General features: G+C 41.9%; 1 protein-coding gene and 1 long non-coding RNA gene across 2 annotated transcripts; one reads left to right on the top strand and one right to left on the bottom strand.

The window, feature by feature from the left end:
• The first annotated feature begins 213 nt into the window (after positions 1-213).
• On the top strand, positions 214-2,764 carry LOC116511628. The gene is made up of 3 exons (XR_004255760.1): positions 214-521; positions 644-717; positions 1,997-2,764. It is a non-coding gene; the product is annotated as an uncharacterized LOC116511628 (long non-coding RNA).
• A 2,113-nt stretch (positions 2,765-4,877) lies between these two features.
• MEIG1 (meiosis/spermiogenesis associated 1) lies at positions 4,878-11,417 on the bottom strand. Its single transcript, XM_032220623.1, has 4 exons — positions 11,323-11,417; positions 9,037-9,172; positions 8,225-8,390; positions 4,878-5,102 (listed from the first exon to the last, which is right to left on the bottom strand). The coding sequence occupies exons 2-4, from the start codon at positions 9,162-9,164 to the stop codon at positions 4,974-4,976; spliced, it is 423 nt and encodes a 140-aa protein (XP_032076514.1). The 5' UTR covers positions 9,165-9,172; positions 11,323-11,417; the 3' UTR covers positions 4,878-4,973.
• Between the last annotated feature and the right edge of the window lie 505 nt (positions 11,418-11,922).

Genomic DNA, 11,922 nt, shown 5'->3' with positions numbered 1-11,922 from the left:
CAAGGGGACCTATTTGCCCCCCCCCCCCCGATTAGGTTCTCTTCTAGCACTGATGATGCTACCTAGTTGGGTCATGAAACGTCTGCAAGAAAACCACCAAGCTCAGAGGGCACCAACAACCTCCACAGTTCTCCCCCCCCCCCCCACAACACTCCCTTTTAGCACTGATAATGTCACCTAGTTGGGTCATGAAACGTGCAAGAAAACAGAGATGCTCAGAGGGCACCAAGGGGCCCACCGCCCCCGTCGTCCTCTTCCTCCTCACAAGCCCCACTTCCATCCAGCACTGATGGTCTTAACCTAGTTGGCTCATGAAACATCTGCAAGAAAACTACCAAGCTCAGAGAGCACCGAAGACCCCCTCATTTCAACCCCAAGCGAAAATTATTCTTTGCTTTGCTTCCATTCTTTAGCAGAAATATGTGGTGCAAGACACACACACACACACCCAAAAAAAGCAGGCAACATTAGCAGACCTCACCAAAGCCACTACAATAAACCAGAGGCCACTTCAGTGGCAGGTAAGATGCACGGCAAGAGACAGGCGAGGGATGGAGGGAATACAGAAGGAAGCCCGTGTGATACGTGGATTTAAAACAATCTCTCTTTGTCCCACCTGCTTATCTCTTGTCGGTTCCTAAAGAAGAAGGCAGTGTATGCAGTCAAGGACAAACTGTTTCTACCCTGTATCAACCAACATTTGTTTCTCCTAATAAGGTAAGCAGGAAGGGTGTCTGTAACCAGCTTCATAAATGGCTTTCTTTTTTGCAAAACTTTGCCGTTTCCTCTAAGAAAACCCCTTGTTGTTACATATCAATAAAAATCTCACAGCTGCCTTCAGAGGTTAGCTTTTAGTAGTTACTAATTGGAGGAAAGGGGGGAAACTTTTCCAACATTGCTACATAGTTTACTTACTACTAGTCGTAATTTCATTCACATCAAAGGTACGCAACTAAAAGCAGAAACAACCACACCCTCCCTTACCACAGTATCTTTGCAAAACAATTCTATTTATATCCACAGAAAGGTTTTCTTTGTTCAGCTGCATCTAACAAGCTATTCGTCAAAGGAGCTGGAGAATCTTTATGTGATGTGTAAAATAAATAAAAAAACAAGAGGAAAAAATAACCAAAATAATTATCTCCAAAGAACATTTTCTACGTTTTAAGTAACCCAACCTGGGTTAATTTCTAAAGCAGAAAATATTACAAGTTAAAAACCGTGTTTAGACAGAGTTTGAATCCTTGAGAGAGAGGAAATGGCGTATCCAAACTAAGGTTAATGAAATAAAATGAGCCATTAAAATAGGCAACTCGAGTGAGTCCAGAGTGGCAATTTCTGAGTAGCGCCATCGATTTCAACATTGTCAACTCTGGAACAAGATTTCAGGATTTGCTCTGGATGGATGGAAATGGCTTAACTGTCATGGAACTCCACAAACTGTAGTTTTATGAATTTTCTAAGTAAACCCATTCAAATTCTTCGCCCAGCTTCCATTCCCAAGATTCTTTTGGGGGGGGTGAAGAAACCAGAACCAAAGACAGTTTTTACGTCTCATTTTCTCATCTGAAATGTTCCTTTTGTGAGAATTTACGGCGGCTATGAAATTGTTTTAAAAAAAGGTCTCTAACATTCATAGCCACAGAGAACTTACAGCAAAGCCAAAGTTCTTTTATTTCCCACTATTTATTGTCATAATTTTAAGACCAACATTTTGCTGCATCTAACGTTTTAGGAAACTCCAATTGGGGAACATTAGCTGAACGAGTTTTGTAAATATATGAGACTTTAACTCACAGGCGGAAAAACAATTTAACATCCGTATGTGAAGCCAACCGTGCCTAAACCCAAACTACTAATTCTTTAAAAGAACTATTAAATCTTTCCTGCTCAAATTGTTGCACTGACTTGTTAAACCAACCAACATCAGGGGCCTTGTTCTCCCCGTGCCAAGGTTTTATTTTTATTTACTCAAGATTTTATTACTTATTGACAGACGCTCGTGGCAAAACCTGCCAACTCCACTCGGACCTCTCAAGTCTAGTGACAAACAACTGAATTCCAGGAACGCTCTTGAGTTTACATTTTGAATAGTTATACAAAAACAACCCACCGTACCTGGTTTAATCCTTTCGGGATGTTCTACACACAATTGCCTTCGTTTTCCCCTGAAAGATCCAGGAGGACCCGCAGTTTCCAGAACGCCGGAAGAATTTCACTCACTGGAGAAGCCGCATCTGCAGGATGGAACTTCAGGATATGGTGATTCCATGGAGAAGCCATGACAGTTAAAAAAGATTTGAAAAGCGAGGAGGTCTCATCTTTATCTGCAGAGAGGCTCCATCATCTGGTGCTTTTTTCAAGAGGCAACTGGACTTCCTGGTTTTTCCTTTTGAAGACAATTCGCTTCTCATCCAAGAAGCTCCTTCAGCTCCCGCCTTTCTCCTTCCGGCCATCACTTTTATTTCCCAACTTCTCAACTGAAAAATCAGCCACCTAATGACTCAGGGACCACCCGAGAGTCACTTTCCACCCAGGGGCTGAAACCCCACCCCACCCCACCCCCAGCCAAGGTAGTTGTGTGATCACAATTGGCCTGTATCTACAGCCCCTTTGCACAGGAGTGCAACAGAAGCTGTTTAAACTGGTCTTTATTTCTGATGTCCAGTAAAAAATGCCCTTTGGGTACAATGGGTTCACTTAACAACTGTGGCATTAACAACTGTGTTTACTGACCCCCCCTGCAGTAAAGGTTTTGAAATCAGCTTATCTGCTTAACGACTCAATTATGGGCTGAATTACAGACCTGTCTCTGTCACTTGTGGGATGGAAAAGCAAAGTAATAAGCGCCCCCAGGAGAGAAATCTGAGAGGAGGCAGCTATCCCTTCATGAAGGAAGGCAAATGTGTGTCCTGGTGAGGAGGGGCTCCCGCAAGAGTCGGATCCTGCCAGCCGGGAAGGAGAGAACAAACGGAGGGAAAGGGGGAGCAGCAGGTTAAGAGCTCCCAGGCCCAAAGGAGAGGGAGGCCACAGACGTTGACAGAGTCCTCCGTCCCAGCCTTTGCTGGCAGGGGAAAGACCTGCGTGGGCACCCGTGACATCAAGGCTGCCCCTCCTGGGCAGGTGTAAGAAACACATTTGGAATGGCAAAAGTCAGACGGGCAATCCTGATTTGCTGCGAAATGGCGCAAAACGCATGCCTGGTACAGGAAGGAACTGCCTCCTTTCTCTGGGTGAGCCGCTAACGTTGGCTCCATCCGCCTTGGCTGGATGGCAGAGAAAGATCTCTTATCAACACCCAGAAGAGACCCCATGCAGCAAAAGCGGAGCCAGATCCAGGGGTCATTGAAGAGGACAAAAAATAAGGGTTCCAAACTGTCCAAAATGTGCTCTCGGGGGCTGGGCAATTTAGGCCATACCAACAAAGGCTTCTCAGAGTAGGGTAAGTTGAATCCTACTACTCAGCGTGCATCTTGGACCAACTGGTTTCAGTTTATTTCCCGATTCTGTTCTTACAACCTTTGGATTATTAAGGCTGACATTTCTTGAGTTCTGTGCTGTGTGCCCGTCTGTCTTGTTCTGTTCTCCCAACACAATTGCCCCAGAAACCTCCAAACACTTGGAGTTAGGCTGTTCTGTTTTATTGCTGTGGAATCCTGTCACATTTGTTTTGTACTTTTTAATCTGATTACCGTTGAGGGAATTGCATTTCCTGCCCAACTCCTGCTGCTAAAGAGGCCGCCCCCACCTTTAGTGAAAGCTGGATTTATTGGGTGCCAGAGTTTCATGGAGGCAAACGCCCTCCCTGGCCGTTCAGGCAAGACTTCTTAGTTCAGAATAGGCCTCGATTTGTTCTCTGGCAAAATGCTGAAGGAGAATGTGGTTCTCCCATTTACATATTCAAGGATCAAAGAAGCTTACATTGTACTATAAATGTCATAAACAGGAACTGTGGCCCTTCATGGTAAACAGTAATAAAGGCTCCGCTTCAGAGGAGCACCATACAATACACGTAACATGCATACATTTTCTGGAGAGCACCTCTTGTCATAGAGAAGTGCATTGTGCATTAAAGACTTCCTATGCACACCCAGCCCTCACAAACACCATCTGGTCACATTTGCTGCAGAGCAGCAGATCCTTTCCCTGAAGGGGCTTTGGTGCTTTTTGAACTGTGCACTGATGGTGTTACCCAGTTGGGTCATGAAACATCTGCAAGGAAACCACTAAGCTCAGAGAGCATGAAAGACCCCACAATTTCGTCCTTTTCCTTTTAAAGCATGAAAGGTAGCTATCTAGGCTTGGTTATGGCTAAAGCTTTCTTACAAAATTCACCTACTGAAACAGAAGTAAAATTAAACTGGAGACCCAGGGAGAAACCTATAACCACATTACACAGAAAATACATTATATGAAGTTGGCCAAGCCAAGGCAAGACCACAACGCACACACCTCAAGAAGTCCACTAAGTTCATCTCCAGGTAAACAGACATACAGGTGAAATTCAAAAAAGTAGAATGTCGTGCAAAAGTTCATTTATTTCAGTAATGCAACTTAAAAGGTGAAACTAATATATGAGATAGACTCATTACATGCAAAGCAAGATAGTCCAAGCTGTGATTTGTCATAATTGTGATGATTGAACTATCTTGCTTTGCATGTAATGAGTTTATCTCATATATTAATTTTACCTTTTAAGTTGCATTACTGAAATAAATGAACTTTTGCATAATAATCTAATTTTTCAAGTTTCACCTGTACCTTCACAGCCTTCAGAATGCCCCAAGTAACAGAAATCTCAAAATCAATTTGTTATCTTTTAGATTGCTCATTAAATATATATATATATATATTTTCCACAGAGCGGAGCCACATATAAAATCCGATCAAGTTACTCTTAAAAACTTTTTAATGGGTTCCATTCTATTCAAGACAAAAAAAATCATTTCTAAAAACAGTGGTTGAGACATAGATCAGTAGCCATACATTTTAACGTTATGGACTTCTTTGTCTTCACATTCTCTTTCCTTATCGTAATAGTAGAAGGTATTGTCCCTCCTCTGAAGCTTCTTCACAAATCCAGTTTCTGGCCACCTTTCCACCTGCATGCAAACAAGAAGAAGGAAAGCGCCCATGTGTTCTTGGAATGACCGAGCACGCACTTATCTATAGGTTCTGCTAGTGAAACTTGAATAAGGGAGGGAAAAAAGGACTACATACTATATACCATACAGAAATATACAGGAGCAGGCATGCTGAGCAGAGGATCCCAAATCTGATCCAAAGTTGACAATGTAGATAGGAAGAAATTCAGGATTTCACAAGCTCCCCTTTTCAACATTCTCTCCGAAAAGAGTTGGTCAGCAGTATTCCGACTAATTCCGTTGGTATGGAATTCTGTGACTTTTCATTCTGTTCAATTGGGAACAGCTCAGTTCCGTTCAGTTCATTTAAGCTGGTTTTAAGCACTTCTCCTATCCTTTTATTCTTGTAAAGATTCGAATGACTTAAGTATCTTGTGTTGCTCATAGTTTATTGTTTTAATCAGTAGCTTCCACTCAGAAGACTTGACCAAACGTCTCAGTAAGCAATACTTTTAGTTTTAACTTTCAGTAGTAAATTTGAGTGTTTTCTGTGCTGTCAAATACATCTTATCAGAAAGAAAGAATCAATCGCAAAGTTTTGAGGATTCCATCAAATTTAAAATCATTGCAGATTTTGTTGAAGGCTACAACACAAATTAGTGACATTTTTGATATGGTTGAGAAGAGAGGGGGCAAATTTTTTTTGAGTGAGCAAAAAAAGGACCAACTCAGTCATTTTATGCAGCATTAAAGGGACTCCAGTGATTGGGAAAAGAGCTCCCACAGAGGGGAGAGTTGTTTTCAGAAGGAAATAACCATCAGGGTGAATCTAGGTTTTTTGAAGCATTATTGAAGAAAACATTTTCATTCACTCACTCTGAAAGAGGTAACACAAACATAATCTCCGTGGCCTCCTGACCAGCATCAAAACATTGTCATAATTGCCTCCTTGTAGGGGACTGCAACAGGACCCCTCTGAAAGCAATCTCTGCCAGCAATCTCTTGGCTCAAAGTCAGGTTGCGCTGACGCAGCCAGAGCACACAGGAGATGCAGCTGTAATCCCTAAATGCTCCTTTTTGTTATGTATGCAAGTCCTATTGATTAGTCAAGGGTGGCATGACCCTCCATTTGTTCTGTCCATAAATGTGTTATTCAGTATCTTTTAAGAAGCCCAGAAAATCTATTTCTTGTGGATCCATTATACATCTGTAACAGAATGGCCGAGAACCAATTACTTGTTCCAAGATTTGAGCCCAATTTAGTGGGATTCATGGTGCCTTTGAACAGCTGATGGCCACGAAGCTCTGCCTGCCCACAATACTATATCACCAAGTGCTCCTGAGCGTTGAGAAAGATAAAAAAAACCAGACTTGTTATGTGGTAGGTGGCTGGCTGGGTTTCAGAAGCTCCTCTCCAATAGAGAAGCCGCCGGAATTAGTTTTTTGGATTCCAGCCAACGACTGTTATGTGTCATGCACCCCCCCTTTTTTTAAACCCAAGATTAAAAAACACTTTGGATGGCCAGATGGATGCCTGCAGCCTGAAAATATTTTCTCCCCCCCACCTCCCTCTGCACATATCGAAGTGTGCTTAGGAAGTGCTTCTCCAAATATCTCCAGCAACACTATGGCATATTTTCCCCAATTTCAACATTTTTCAATCCCTCGCTGATGGGTGTTTCTACATAATGGAAATCCCACTTTCCACTCCCTGTTCACACAAAATCCCTACTCTGAAGATCAGGGAACTCCCCCTTTGCTTCTCTCCTTAGTGACAGAGGGCCAAGAATAAACAGAGAAGGGCTCTTTTGAAGCTATCACTCCAGGCCCCTGAAGTAACCATGGAGTTAAGACGGGAACTAGAAAGAAACGGCCAGGAATAAGAGTCAGCTCAGCTCTTTGTAGTCCCCAAATGGAAACAAATAGTTTCTCACATAGTCAGGTACATGAAAGTAACATTCTTTTTTTCTGGACCCAATAAAAAGTTTAATGCCCTAAATAGCTTGCATTCCAATTAGACACATGACTGAACCAGCAGAAAAGAATTTGACATAAGCAAATAAAATGGCTGCAGGGTCATCTAATTCAATATGAATGCAAATGGACATTAAAATCAACACAATATTTTTGATCGCACACAAAGTGTCTTGTGCCAATCCCATGCTTTTAAATGTGTTTAGCCCATTTTCCGATTTTGGTTGACAGATCAAAATCTTTGTATTTCACCAGCTCCTTTCAATGTGAATTCACTGACAGTGGTTTTAATGGTTTTTATTCAGATTTTGCCTTCTTGGCCGTCTCAAAATCCCTCCAAGCTAAAAGTAAATTGAATAAACGGTCATTATCCCTTCTGGTGATTGATAGTAAAAAGGAAAATGTAGGTAACATAATGCCTAATATATATTGCACTAGTTTTCTCTTGCTTATCAGACACAAATTCAGCTACTATTATTGTTAGCAAAATAACCTGGGAGAGCAAAGGGAAGCACATCGCATTTTTAACATTTATATTTTATTGGGTTCTACTTATATGGATGAAACAGCATTTGTTTCCCAGCTACCCCAACCTTATTAGCTCCAATAACCAGACTGAGGACTACAATCCTGTGTACATGTGAATTGTTCAGCATTTGTGAATTTGGATTATTATTTTAAGTCAATTTCTGTACCCTTTTATAGTTTCTTCAAAAAACCAAAGGCAGCTTATTTATGCATACACACAAACACATATTTACAAAATATAAACTAAAAAGTTAATTAAATATGGAAAACACATTGCAGGGCACGTAAACATATATGTATGATAGCAGCTCCTCAGAAAATATTAATACATGACCAATAAATCTTTAGGATGTATTTCAAAATTTTTCCACCCAAAGATTCCAAAATGGGTAAATTCAGCCATCGGTATTTATAATCCATCTTTCATGGTTTGCCATGTTGCACCAATTTAGTTACTTGTCATTTATTTGAGAAACCCTCACTTAACAAATTCTCTGATGGTGGTTTTTCTACCAACAGCAACAAATCACGCCAGGAGGAAATGATGAAAAAGTACCACAAACCTAAGGAGATTATTGAACGGAATAGGAAGCTTTCCTCTTTAAAATGCTCAATTCTTAAAAGTTATCAAGCCTTACCACATCAACATGCTTTACTTGTTTATATTCATTTTCATCTCTATAGCCAGCTTGCTGAAATCTGTATAGATTTTCAACTTCATCCGACCATGTTTTGGCCCGCTGCATGAATTTTGGCTTGCGATCAATACTGGCTGTTGCCCCGGAAACATCTCTGGCTAACTTGCTGATTTTTTAAAAAAATTGCAATGATATGCATTAAAAAAGTAGAAGAAACAACATCATCAAAAATTTTATGAAAAGACATTGCAACTAAATGTATGGACATAATTAATTAAAGGCATAACTGTATTATGAACCGTTTTGATATCACCCTAAAGCCTTAACAATTGTTTTTGACAAAAAGCAGCTGTAATTTTGAAAAACAGAGCTACTATTGAAAAAGGGAATATAATCATGACTTTGGACCCATATTTCCTCTCCTTTGGTTATTCTTTCCAGCCTTAATCTGCATATATTTAGAATATAAATCCTGACTTGTCCCTTTGCTTCCAAACAGAAAGTAAGGCAGAAGAAAAGCTCTTAGGAAGCAGAGCTGCCTATTCTCACCGCAAGATAGGCAGCGAAGAAATTTAACAAAGAAATAATAAATACATCTGTAGATCTCCGTTTTGCCTCCTCCCATATTTGGTTCTAGTTCCTAGCAAACCCATTTAACTGCAGCTTGATATCCTGGAGTGAACTTTCCTTCCCCTCCCCCTTTTCCTTTCCCCCAATCTCTTTGAGGCATGATAGATTACAATTACTCCAAATGAACAAAACCTTCCGCCAACGGGATGTCACCCTGAAGACCCTGCATGATTGCCACTTACGTGTCTTCGGGACTATCTGCTCCTCTACTGAAGGACGTACCAGGCTTATCTGCCATATGTGCTTCTCCAGAGGAGAAAGATGCACAGGCCATATTCTTACTGTCCATAAACAAAGCTGAACTTTCCATAGGCGCTTCTGCAAAAAACAACAAGCGTGATACCAGGAACATAAATAGCAACAGCACTTAAAACTTATCTACCGCTTCACACTGCTTTACCCCACCACTCTCTGAGTGGGTTTACAGAGTCAGCCTATTGTCCCCCAACAATCTGTGTCCTCATCTTACCGACCTCAGAAGGACAGAAGCCTGAGTCAACCTTGAGCTAGTCAGCATATAACCGCTGGCAGTCCTACTGTGTTCTAACCACTGGGCCACCAAGCCGCGATAAAAAGACCTAAAAATCTTCACGGTTTTGCAGTTTTTACAATATGTTGTTTTTGTCATTAGTTTAAATAGCAATAGCAATAGCAGTTAGACTTATATACCGCTTCATAGGCCTTTCAGCCCACTCTAAGCGGTTTACAGAGTCAGCATATCGCCCCCAACAACAATCCGGGTCCTCATTTCACCCAGATAGATAGATAGATAGATAGATAGATAGATAGATAGATAGATAGATAGATAGATAGATAGATAGATAGATAGCAATAGCAGTTAGACTTATATACCGCTTCATAGGGCTTTCAGCCCTCTCTAAGCGGTTTACAGAGTCAGCATATCGGCCCCAACAACAATCCGGGTCCTCATTTCACCCACCTCGGAAGGATGGAAGGCTGAGTCAACCTTGAGCCGGTGAGATTTGAACCGCCGAACTGCAGATAGCAGTCAGCTGAAGTGGCCTGCAGTACTGCACTCTAACCACTGCGCCACCAACAACTACACAGGTAGTTGTTGACTTACAAGAGTTCATTTAGTGACCAAAGTTACGTCACTGAACTTTTTCACACTCACGACCATTGCAGCATCCCCAGGGTCACGTGAGCAAAATTTAAACGCTTGGCATACCGTATTTATGACGGTTGCAGCGTCCCCCAGATCACGTGGAAACCTTTTGGGACCTTCTGACCAGGAAAGTCAATGGGGAAGCCAGATTCACTTAACAACCAGGTTACTAATTTAACAACTGCAAGGATTCACTTAACAAGGGTGGCAAGGAGGGTTGTAAAATGGGGGAAAACTCACTTTACAAATGTCTCACTGAGCAACATAAATTTTGGGCTCAATTGTGGTTGTTAAGGGGCTGTTGTCACAAAACTTACAACCACAATAGTAAATGCATGCAATTGTTGTTGCATACAATTGTTGTTGACTTATAACAACAGTTGTGCATAGAATGCATACTGTACCCTGCATTTTTTTTATTTATCACCAAAATCTGCAATTTGAAGCCATCGCTTAAGCTAATTGGAGGAGGCAGGTCACGGTTTATTTATCAAAATATTAACGTGGGAACAAGGTGGAATAGAAAAAAATAATCCGAAAAGTTTACTCATTTCTTAGCACAGGAGAAAAACGTTGTAGGAAAACGCAGAGTTTATTTTGAACTCTCTTATTTCAACGTAGCAATCCAAGAGGTTGAAAATTAAAGACAAATAATAACAAATTCACAACACCGACATAAACACGCGGTTAAAAAAAACACACATATATAACAATTTTCTTATCGATGAGGAGCCAAAACAAGATATTTATGAGAAGGAAAGCTTATAAAGAGCTCAGCATATATTTTTTAATTGAACAAGAAAATCGAGGATTTATTAATTATATAATCATTATTATTTGTAATTATTGGTTTAATCACTAGTTAATCACTTTTTGGTACCCTGAATGGCAAGTGAGATGCCAATCTTCAAGTCGCTGTTTTTCGGATTGAAAATTCAAAAAAATATTTATGGAATCTATTTATATTTTTGTAAAATATATGTTTTTCGTATCAATTTTCATAATCCTGGGCCTCAAATCTCCCTCCGAGACGCCCCTCAAAAAGCTTCGCTCCTTTTCCCGCCCAAATGCGACCCAACGGCCCAAACACGTGCCGGAGCCCTATTCCCGCCCCAACGGCACAAATCTCGCGATACTTCGTCCCGGGAACGGAGTCGCCGCCCAATTAGTAACGACCAATCAAAAACGATGTTTATAAGGGAAGGGAAAATGAGAGGAGCTTCTTATTCCCCTATTTCCTCTCCATCACCGGCCTCCTCTACTCTGGCTGGGCCTGCAGCGTTTATCCTTCGGGGAAGGTAAGCCGGCCTCACTCCGCCGCCCCGGCCAAGCCCTGACTTACCTCAGGTGCGCTTCTCCACGCACGCCGACGACACGCCCCGCACCCGCTGTGGTCACGCTGTTGCTTAGCAACCAAACACGTTTAGCGCTCCGAGCCAATCGGAGCTGCCGGCGAGTGCCAATATAGCGGAAGGCGGGCTCTTCGTCTGTTTGGGCCAATCAGCAGTTCCCAGAAGCTCGAGCGAGCGTGACGGACATGATGGAATTCTGGGAACCGTAGTCCAAAACAGTCCGCGCTGCAATATTTTTATTGGTTTCTCATTATCAGTGAGAGGTTCAGGCTAGGGAAGCCCCGTAGAGAAATTTTGTTCTCGTACTTTTCCACTTAAGGTTGTGGCAACCTTCCCCTTCTTTTATTTTTTTTCAAATACAATATAGTCAATTTAATGCCAGGACAATCAACGCACTAGAACCCAGCGGTTCGCGTTTCTGTGATAGGCTGAGGCGGTGGCAATCACAGAGATGCCTCACCGGAACGCATGCGCAAATGGGAACTCGGAGGAGGTGGCTCTCCGTTGTGGGCGGGGCCTCCTTGTCTCTTAAGATCAAAGGGACAGCGAGAGAGTAGGGCCACGCCCTCCGAGTTCCTATATGGCGCATG

The sequence above is a fragment of the Thamnophis elegans genome, chromosome 7, assembly GCF_009769535.1.
Source record: "Thamnophis elegans isolate rThaEle1 chromosome 7, rThaEle1.pri, whole genome shotgun sequence".
NCBI classification, from domain to species: Eukaryota; Metazoa; Chordata; class Lepidosauria; order Squamata; family Colubridae; genus Thamnophis; species Thamnophis elegans.
The sequence above is the reverse complement of the archived record's forward strand: the minus strand, read 5'-3'. Positions and strand labels throughout refer to the sequence as shown.

Excerpts from the sequence above, each read along its gene's own strand:
- MEIG1 (XM_032220623.1), bottom strand. The coding sequence starts at position 9,164 with ATGGAAAGTTCAGCTTTGTTTATGGACAGTAAGAATATGGCCTGTGCA. Across the intron at positions 8,391-9,036 it reads GCAGATAGTCCCGAAGACAC|CAAGTTAGCCAGAGATGTTT; the intron begins GTAAGTGGCAAT and ends TTAAAAAATCAG. Across the intron at positions 5,103-8,224 it reads AAGTAAAGCATGTTGATGTG|GTGGAAAGGTGGCCAGAAAC; the intron begins GTAAGGCTTGAT and ends GTTTGCATGCAG.